General features: G+C 43.5%; 1 protein-coding gene across 1 annotated transcript in view; it reads left to right on the top strand.

Annotated features, from left to right (window-relative positions):
* The window catches only part of LDB3 (LIM domain binding 3), a 69,744-nt gene extending 60,388 nt beyond the window's left edge, over positions 1-9,356 (top strand). Inside the window, 1 exon segment of the mRNA XM_032270110.1 lies at positions 7,035-9,356. Within this exon segment, the coding sequence (XP_032126001.1) occupies positions 7,035-7,124 (90 nt within the window). The 3' untranslated portion in view covers positions 7,125-9,356.
* The last annotated feature ends 1,391 nt before the right edge of the window (positions 9,357-10,747 follow it).

Raw genomic sequence — 10,747 nt, 5'->3', positions numbered from 1 at the left:
GGAAGGAAGGAAGGAAGGAAGGAAAAGAAAAGAAAAAGAAAGAAAGACGGAAGGAAGAAAGGAAGAAAGAGAAAGAAAGAAAGAGAGAAAGAAAGAAAGAAAAGGAAGGAAGGAAGGGAAAGAAAGAAAAAAGAAAGAGAAAGGCAGAGGTTAATGATAATATGATTTTATTCATATATATTTTAATTGGAAATGAACTGTCCTTCATACACAAAAGTCTCCTCCCACACTAGTGATGAATTTACAGTGAATGATTGATAATTCCTTTCTTACCTGATCTTTCTGGTAAACTTAATGGCATAAGGGATCAGTCAAAGGAGCTTCTAGCCCCATGTTTCTTCCTTCCCAGGCCCTACCTCATGCTGTCTCCTTACAAACACCAATTCAATGTAGGACAATGTAGCTTGGTTATGAAATAAGGTACAATTAATTGTGTTATATGGGGATTGAAATCATGACCTCATGTGCATAACACTTGGAACCAGATGGCAAAGGCCTGATAAATCCTTGCATTTACAAGAGTTAGCTAAACACTCCGCTTTTAGGAGCATGCCTTGGGAAGGATTCCAAGAGTTGGACAGGTAAATATTCCACCTCTTTACTCACTACCAAATTTCTGAACTTTATATTCAGTTGTCAATTGTAAGGAAAATCTTGAAATATCACTGAAGTCACCTAAATTTCTAAAATGTGTACTGTATGTCATATATCAGACAGAAGAGAGAGAGAGAATGTAACTGAATTGAAACATGCCTCCAATGTCCGTCTTTTCTACATCATAAGTCTTTGTTTCTTTTGGACAAAATTACTTTCAGAAAGTATTAGCTCCCTATAGACAGCTTAAAGGATTCCTGGAATGACATGGCTAAACATGAATCAATTCCCTGGCTAATTTCCTTCAAGACAGTACAAGATTATATTACACTGCTTGCTTCAGCCTGGTGTTCTTCCTATCTAAAAATAAGACTGTATATTTAACATGAAAGAAACCCTAAGCTTTGAAAGAAACCTTGGTTTTACTTGTTACATGAAACTCTTGTGTGTGTACAATCTACTATATTTGTCCTAACTCTGTCATGGTTAGGTGCCTCTAGGCATACCAGAAAGGTATCTTGCTTAAATTACCAAGGTTCTGTGCTTTTAGGAGACACTGGATTAGGGGAAAGGCGCCTCAACCAGACACTTCCTTCTCTCTCTGGGAACCATCAAAACTTCCATAATAGCTGGCAACTACAAATGAATTTCAAGCATTTGACAAAGTGGGGTTGAACATCACCTTACTCTCTGGTTTGTCACTAAAGCCTTAATATTGAGGTATACTTTTTTAAAATTGATTTTTCTATATTCTATATATAGAAACATTTTCTGTTTCTGTACATGTTTTCTATATTTCTTTTTTTCTAAAGAATTTATTTCAACATTTACAAAATACTATATTACAATTATTACGATTATTATTTTTTGAGGCAGAATTTCGCTTTTGTTGCCCAGACTGGAGTGCAATGGCACAATCTCGACTCACTGCAACCTCCACCTCCCACATTCAAGTGACCCTCCTGCCTCAGCCTCCCAAGTAGCTGGGATTATAGGCATGCACCACCATGCCCAGCTAATTTTGTATTTTTAGTAGAGACAGGCTTTCTCCATGTTGGTTAGGCTGGTCTCTTTACACCTGACCTCACTCAGGTGATCCGCCCACCTTGGCCTCCCAAAGTGCTGGGATTACAGGTGTGAGCCACTGCACCCGGCCTTCTTTTCCTCTTCTTATAAGGATGCTGGTCATATTGGATCAAAAGCTCACCTTATTCCAGGCCTCATCTTTTTCTCTCTCTCTCTTTTTTTTTTTTTTTTTTGACAGTCTCATTCTGTTGCCCAGGCTGGAGTGCAGTGGCACAATCTCAGCTCACTGCAACCTCTGTCTCCTGGGTTCAAGTGATTCTTATGCCTCAGCCTCCCGAGTAGCTGGGATTACAGGTGCATGCCACCATGCCTGGCTAATTTTTGTATTTTTAGTAGAGATGAGGTTTCATCATGTTGGCCAGGCTGGTCTTGAACTTCTGGCCTCAAGTGATCTATCTGCCTCGGCCTCCTAAACTCCTGGGATTACAGGCATAAGCCCCCGCATCCAGCCTCCAGACCTCATTTTAACTTCCATTTTAATTACATTTGTAAAGATCCTATATGCAAATAAGGTCACTGCTACATCCCTGTGCTGGGTAGGCTAGATGACAGATTAGGACTAGAGCATGTGGCTTTTGTGGAATACAATTCAACCCCTTAACTTTCTGATGTTTCAGCTCTTTGAACAGATTCTCTAGTTTTGTCTTTGAGGGTGTTTTAAATACATCCCCTCCAAAAAGAGACGATGGTGTAAATAGACTGACTTTGGGGTTGTTCCCTGCAGAGTCATAGCTCCCCTGTGTCAGGCACAGCACGGGGCTCTCTGAACCTTACATTCAAGCCATGGCTTGTGTAGTCCTGAGGCACTGCCTGTACATCTGGTTACCCAACTTCTGGAAGGATCCAAGACACTTGGGGAAGGTCTAGGAAGATAGTGGCACAGAAGGCCTGTTTTCCACAGGCAGGCTGATGAGAGATCTGTGTCACATGCAGAGGGAATCGTGGCAAAGGTAAGTGTGGGTCTGCTCCCGCAAGCCTCACATTTTCAGCTGAGTCACAACAGCAAAAGTCCAAGAGAGAGACCAGAAGAAGCTGTAAAGCTTGGGGTGGCTCAGGCTGGTATTACGTATAGGTTCCAGAGAGTGAAGTCTATCCTGTGAGAGGCCCATAGCACTGCCCTTTGGAGGATCAGCACGGAGATCATTAGGTCTCCCTCCAGCCCAGCTTGCATGGCACATTGCCCTGTCAACGTATAGCAAAGTGGAACATGGTTCTTAACTTTGGGAAGAAATCTTTTATTGGAAAACTTTGAGGGACTTGAGGGATTTTTTTTTTGGACCTCTTTATATCACTTCATATTTCCAAATCACTTTTGATGAGCATGTATTTTCCTGTGACTTCCAAATAATTAGTAAGAGAGATCTGGAGTAGCTCTCCCAGCTGATGTGCTGTTTTCTCACCTTCTTTAGACTAATTCAGTTTATCAACCATTCCTGGCAGTGGGGGAGTACAAGAGCATCCCAGAACAAGTCTCCACCTTCGCGGAATCTAGAATCTTGAAAGGCGAACAAAGCCAACAGACGTGAGCAATTAAGAAGTAGAACAGGACAGTATCCCTCAAGTCCAAGGCATATAAAATGAAGGCTGGGAGCCTGAAAAGTGCAGTGTGGGTCAGGGTGAAAGTTAAGCTTCTGTCTGGTGTCTGCACTTGAGTTCCAATGGAAAGGGTCCAACCTTACTAATAAGGTTGGAAGAATAAAAGGAGGAAGAATGTCTTACCAATCCCTCTTTTGCTCTAAGTCTTGCTCTTCCCCACTGGTGTGGGTATCAGGAGGGGATGGGCGGTGGTATAACTTTTGTAGGCAGTCCTAGGGGCTGCTGCAGCTGGCCTAGTTTATTACCCTAACTCTGCTGGGACCTGCAGTCAGCACTGTCCATGGTCGCCACCCCTTTATAGCCAGGCCCTGATGCTACCCAGCCACAGAGCCTGAAGGTTGGACCATCCCTGTTAACACCTGTGCTGGCGTGGGCAAGAGGCCTCCTCCACCATGAAGCCACCATGCATGAAGAAGACACTGGGCACAACTCCCTATGAGGGTTCCCAGCCTCAACCCAATCTCACCTATGAGCCATCTTTGAGGTTCTGTCCCTTCCTCATTCATTGGTCTTCAGTCTCTGGACACCTTCCCTCCCCAGCCTGACTCATCCAAATGTTCTCACAAGCAACCAGCATTGTCCCAGACCAGGTAGGGTCTCCCAGCCAGAGCTGCAGTCATTGACAGGCTGACTCACTCCAGAGCTGCCTTTCTGTCTTCCCTAAAGGCCATTCTCACCAGTTAGGTCTTGAGTGTCCATCTTTTTGCACTAGTCTTTAAATTGTCACCAGCAGCTTGAGGCCTGCACACCAGCCTGGTTACACTCAGCATCACCGCATCCGCCTGGGATGTTTTCAAACACTTTTGTAGCTGATTGGCCCCCAGGGCCCACTGGAGGCCCTGTGTGATCCCAGGTATAACATCCCCAACTGGGCCGTCAGAGCCTTGCACACGGGGCCAGCGTGGTGCCCTTTTCCTTTCCAACTATCTTGGATTGGGCACATGCACACTGCCCCACACTCAACTCAGGAGGTTGATTTCTCTGTCTCCATGGGGGATACCTGTATGTGGGGACTCCATCTGCACTCCTCCTGATATCAGTGTCCTGCAGATGGCTCCTAATTCTGCCCCCCAGCCGAGATCTTCACTGCCTTCTCCTAGGCTGGGGCCCATGCCAGCCAGTGTGACTTCCTGGCAGACTCTAACATATTGGCATATTGCCAACCCAGGGCCCAGCTTACATACTAGTAGTCCAGCAAATTCAGAGGGCTAACTCTATACAAACCATGAGCCCAGAACAATTTCAAGGAAACACAGCCCCTTTCTGCTATGGGGTATGGGAAAAATTAGCATAGAACTGGAGCCTTACAGACGTGGACAGAGATTCCCAGCTCTACAGCTTACTAGGTCTGTGACTTAAGCAAGACATACGGGCCCTCTGAGCCCCAGTTTTTTCAATTGTGACATGGGAGAAAGGCATACCTACCTTATAAGGTTTGTGTGAAAATTAAATGAGCTGCTGTATATAGTGTCTGGCATCCTGCTTGATACATGGTAGCCCCCGCAGATATTAATTAGTTCTCTTCTTGTGGGATGCCTCCAGCCTCAGACTATGTGTCGTCATTATGGGGATATAGAATTTCATCTCTTTTGTTTTTCACATCTTTCTCTGCATACTTTTCCATATCTATCTTTTTTTTTTCTTTTTGAGACAGAGTCTCACTCTGTTGCCAGGTTGGAGTGCAGTGGCGTGATCTTGGCTCACTGCAACCTCCGCCTCTCTGGTTTAAGTGATTCCCCTGCCTCAGCCTCCCGAGTAGTTGGGACTACACGTGCGTGCCACCACGGCCAGCTAATTGTTTTTTTTTATTTTAGTAGAGACGGGGTTTCACCATATTGGTCAGGATGGTCTCAATCTTCTGACCTTGTGATCCTCCCACCTTGGCCTCCCAAAATGCTGGGATTACAGGCATGAGCCACTACGCCTGGCTCCATATCTATCTTTTTTAATGGTGGCATTCCACTGGGAAAATGCACCATGAAAATTTACTGAATCATCTCTCTATTGAGAGAAATTTTAGTAGTTTTCAGTTTCTAGTTGAGCACACGTTGCTTTTGTGTTCTGCAGAGTTGCTTCTGCAGGATAAAATTCTCCAGTGTGGCATTACTGGGTTACAGGGTAGGCACATCTCCATGGCTCTTGTTCAATATGGCCAGATTCCCTGCGGAACACTGAGCTGACTCCTGTATTCCTAGCAATGCACCAGTAGGCCTTGTTTCTTTTTGGCATTGCTGATTTTTTATTGAGTACTTTTTTTTTTTAAAGCTTTTTGGATAGAGGCATGTTAGGTTAAAGGTGACAAGCCATTGAGGTTTTTCTGTTTTATTTATCTTGCTAGATTAATAGGTGTCTAGTGATATCTCAGGGTGGTTTTTCTTATAATTTTTTTTAACTAATTTTCTTCTTTTTTTTTTTTTGGTAGAGACAGAGGCTCACTGTGTTGCCCAGGCTGGTCTCAAACACCTGGCCTCAAACGATCCTCCTGCCTTAGCCTCCCAAAGTGTAAGGATTACAGGCATGAGCTACTGGACCTGGCCTTAGGGCAGTTTTAATTTGCTTTTTCTTTAATTATTAGTGAGTATAATCTTCTCTGATGTGTTTGTTAGTTTTTTAATGATTTTCTTTAGGTGTTAATCCTCTCTGTGGGTATTGACTTGTGAACTTGTTTTGACTATACATTTTGTATAGCATGAATTGGTCAGCTTCATAGTGTGTATTTTCTCTTTTTCGTTAAATTTAATTAATTTCATTTGATTCTATTCTGTGTTCTTCAGGAATCTTAGTTTTTATATAGTCCAACCCACGTATTCTGCTTCCGTCATTAAGAATTCATAGTGGGAGAGGCCGGGTGCGGTGGCTCACTCCTGTAATCCCAGCACTTTGGGAGGCCAAGGCAGGTGGATCACCTGAGGTCAGGGGTTCAAGACCAGCCTGACCAATATGGAGAAACTCCGTCTCTACTAAAAAAAAGACAAAAAGTTAGCCGGGTGTGGTGGCACATTGCCTACAATCCCAGCTATTCAGGAGGCTGCGGTAGGAGAATTGCTTGAACCTGGGAGGTGGAGATTGTGGTGAGCCAAGATCATGCCTACACTCCAGGCTGGGAACAAGAGCAAAACTCCATCTCAAAAAAAAAAAAAAATTCAAAATGGGAGAAATAGGTTGTTGCCTTTTCTCTGGAATGCATGGGGCAGGGCTTTTTCTTTGTTCTTTTTTTTTTTTTTTTTTGAGACAGAGTCTTGCTCTGTTGCCCAGGCTGGAGTGCAGTGGCACAATCTCAGCTCACTGCAACCTGCATCTCCCAGGTTCAGGTGATTCTTCTGCCTCAGCCTCCTGAGTAGCTGGGATTACAGGTGTGTGCTAATACACCTGGGTAATTTTTTCTTTTCTTTTTGAGACGGCGCTTTGCTCTGTTGCCCAGCTGGAGTACAGCAATGCGATCTCAGCTCACTGCAACCTCCGCTGCCCAGGGTTCAAGCGATTCCCCTGCTTCAGCCTCCTGAGAAGCTGGGACTACAGGTGCCTGCCACCACGCCTGGCTAATTTTTTGTATTTTAGTGGAGAGAGAGTTCTGCCATGTTGACCAGGCTGGTCTCGAACCCCTGAACTCAAGTGATCTGCCGGCCTTGGCCTCCCAAAGTCCTGGGATTACAGGAGTAAACCACCGTGTCCGCCAGGGCTTTTTCTTAAAGGAGTGATTGAAGTCTGCTCATGTCCCCTGCCACATGGGTCTTATGCAGGTCTGTTCTCTGTCCCAGGTCTGCCATGTGAATCTGGAGGGGCAGCCGTTCTACTCTAAGAAAGACAGACCCCTGTGCAAGAAGCATGCACACACCATCAATGTGTAGGCGGCCAAGGCCGCCTGTGCTGACAAGGCCCGGAGCTGCTCCTGCTGCTGGCAACAAAGGATTCGGGAGGCTGATGTTTCTTCTGGGGGGAACGGGGAGAGAGAGGAAGTGACTGAGCCCTTTGGAAGTATAATTTTAGGTTTTTTTCTTCTGTACACAGATCATGTATTTGCATAGTTCAGACTAGGAGCCAAATGAAGATTCAAAACCAAGTTAGTTATTAATCCAAGACTGGAATTGTACTTCAGATGTTTAGAGCAGAATTCCAAGAACTCAAAAGTGAAAAGCAACAAGCAGCTTTCCCAAAGCGATACACTTCCTGCGGTCACCAGAGGAGGACAGAGCTCAGAGCAGCTGTGGAGAATCTGAAGCATTCTGTGGAGTTCTTAAGCGCTCCCCTGGCAAACAAATTGAAGTGCCAAACAGCACTCGCTGCAGGGTATTTTTAGAGTCATAGCTGAGAGCTTGTTAGCTAAGACCCATTGGGCTTTCCTCACCAAAAAAGGAAGTGTTATTCCATTACTAACGTCATGGAGCTACCTCTGCGCATCAGACTTCAGACCTTGAACAAACTTGAAACATTCTAATGGGAGCCCGGACGTCCAAAGATATGTCTTCTGGGAGCCACTGGGCAATTGCCAGGCTCCAGGAAGGGCTGCGGCTCAGGTTGCAGACAGCTGAGAAAAGATGGCCCTGTCAGCCACCCTCTCTCAGTCTGAAACATCCAACGTCCCCAGAGGGCTTAGCTCCTTTTTGAATTGCGATGGGAAAGTAGAATTGGGTTTTTCCAGTTTTGCTTTGCAGTGTGTGAGAGATTTTTTAAAAGGCTCTGGGTTGTCTTTGGCCTTTGTTTAGCTTTTAGAGGTACGTTAGCATAAGCGTCCAGTCGTGTGCATGAATTTCACTCCAACCTGTGACTGGTCACTTATGATGTCTCCCCCAGTACCTTCCATCTCAAACAGGCTTGGTGGCCTGTGGAAAAGAGAGACACAGAGACAGTGTCTGAAACAGGATGGCAGAATAGGCTCACAGGTCCAAACTCTGGGTGGGGAAGAGGAAACTTACTTTCTGCCACCCTCAGTAAGAACACACGAGGAGACAGGACCTCCAACCTTCAGGTCTGTACCATCCTTTTCAAATGTTCCTTTAAATGCAGCACATTGAGTATGTACGATTGTGTTAACTGCTATAAGGAAGAGATGCACTGATATATATGCATTTGCTGTTTTGGCCAATATTTTGAAAATGTATGAGCTGAGTTGATGAGCTATTATTTAAGTATTTATTGAAGTAGACTTGGGCCTTCAAACTTCTTTACGATACTAGTGATAGTTTGAGTTAGGTAAGCATCTTAAAGCTGTCTGGTGATAAAGAAGGCAGCTTAGATTCTGCAGTTGGAAATGGAATAGTCACTTTCCTTTTTAGGAAGCTCTGTTAATATGCTCATTGAACATGGCATTGAAGCAGGCGGTTTGCGTGGATGTTTCTCACTTGAGCACGATATTTAGGGTCTTTTCCAACTCACTGTACTCTGTCTTCGCTCCCGTTTTTGATTTTTCTCTTTGCACGTTTGAATTGTTTTATGGGAATGCATTAGAATTCTTTTCTTCTAAGGACTGAGACTTCCAGGGGACTGCCATCTTACACGAGTGTCTCTTCTCCAAGCAGGAGAAGGAAGCAGCTAGCTGTGTCCCTAGCAGGAAGCCCCTATTTTTTCCAAGCACAAAGCCACCAATCTCCCCCAGGAAGCACCAGGGAGAGACATGAATGTGCTCCTGCCACAGGGCCCTTCCTACCTTTGGATCTGCAAGAAGGTGAATACAAAGCACCAGGCAGAGCTGGGATTACTTGGAGATTTGTCAGGAGTTGCAGACAAGTGCCTTGGAGCATTCTGTGATTTTCAGAAAGTTCAAATGGGCAGGAACAAGGAGGTTGCTGACTGTACAGACAGGCTCTAAGTAGTTTTCTCCAAAAACTGTCTATTCAGTTATCAGGGACTGGTCTTGAGGAAAAAAAAAGTTCCCTAGAATTCAGTTTCCAAAATCTCTTTTTAAAGATTTTACACACACACACACACACACACATACACACACGATCATTAAAAAGTGTATGATCATTAACAAGAAAAGTGAAATATCTCCAAGGACAGTTTCACCACAGTCCTTTATTACATTTCTACATTTCAGAGCACGTATAGATTCTGAGGGACTCTTATTTGCCAGAAAAAAAAAATTTTAAAAAGCAAAAAAAAAAAAAAAGGTAGCAGGAAAAGAAGGTAGTTTTGAATGTGGCTCACTCAGTGTCTGTGAGTCTGGTGTAGTGTTAGGAGTAAGGCTCTCTAGTTCAAGTTTACATTGTGGATGTCCTAGAACGCCAAACATTTTTCGTAATCCGTGGTGGGGAGCACAGTTTGAAGCTACAGTTCCTGTCTCCTCATTGCTGACATTAATTTAACATTTATAGGCCAGGTGCAGTGGCTCATGACTGCAATCCCAGCACTTTGGGAGGCCAAGGCGGGTGGATCACCTGAGGTCAGAAGTTTGAAACCAGCCTGGCCAATATAGTGAAACCCCATCTCTACTAAAAATACAAAAATTAGCCAAATATGGTAGCAGACGCCTGTAGTCCCAGCTACTCAGGAGGCTGAGGTGGGAGAATCTCTTGCACCCTGGAGGCAGAGGTTGCAGTGAGCAGAGATAGTGCCACTGCACTCCAACCTGGGCATCAAGAGTGAAACTCCATCTCAAAAACAAAAAAGAACAAAAAATATTTATAAACATTTTGCAATGGAGTGACTTTTATCTGCAGTGTTTGTGTTAGGAACCTAGCTTTTATAATGTTAGCTTTTTAACCCAGTATTCTGGCTTTGGAATTTTTTGTTTTGTTTTGTTTTAGTAAGATTTCGTAAGTGGAATGTAGCCTGTTAAAGGTGTGCACAAAAATATTTTGCATGTGTTTTTTTTTTTTTTGGCCTGTGTGAATTCTACTTTTTAGCAAAAATAAAGCCCCCAAAAGGATGTGCAAATACGGATTTTTCTGTGTAAAGTTTTTTCATGTACTTCTATATGGCCACAAATAAAAGTTGGAGACAAAACAAAATATCCTGTGGGAAAAAAACACAGCTCTGCTTGCCCTGATGCTCAATAGCAGTGTAATCACTGTGTTTAAACAGACAAGGCTGTGTGAATAACATGAATGTTCTGCATACAAAGGGAATTACCAAAATAATAAACCGAAGACCTTATCTTGCATTATATTTTCAGAACGGTTTGTTTACTTAGCTACTTGGTGGTCAAATATTTCCAATTAATTTATTTTTATTCTGCCTGAATGGCTTCATTTCTAGAAGAGTTGCCATATTTCCTCTTACATCATTTGTTTTCAAATAAGTTCAGAGTAAAATCCTCTCATAGCATTTTTTTTCTTTTTAATAATGAGGACCCCTCTGAGGGCACTATGTTTAACAAAATCAAACTAATTCTTTTTTAAGGTATTCTGTTTCTAGGAATTACTGAAAAGTAAAGGGAAGTTGTACATACTGTATATGATTTTTAGCACCTGAATCAGACTTTGAAAGAGCTGTGCAATTACAATCAGAATCACATTTCATGATTTTAGTACTT

The sequence above is a fragment of the Sapajus apella genome, unplaced genomic scaffold (assembly GCF_009761245.1).
Source record: "Sapajus apella isolate SASKATOON/1434 unplaced genomic scaffold, GSC_monkey_1.0 scaffold203, whole genome shotgun sequence".
Classification (NCBI taxonomy): domain Eukaryota; kingdom Metazoa; phylum Chordata; class Mammalia; order Primates; family Cebidae; genus Sapajus; species Sapajus apella.
Note: the sequence above shows the minus strand (reverse complement) of the source record. Positions and strands in the feature narration are given on the sequence as shown.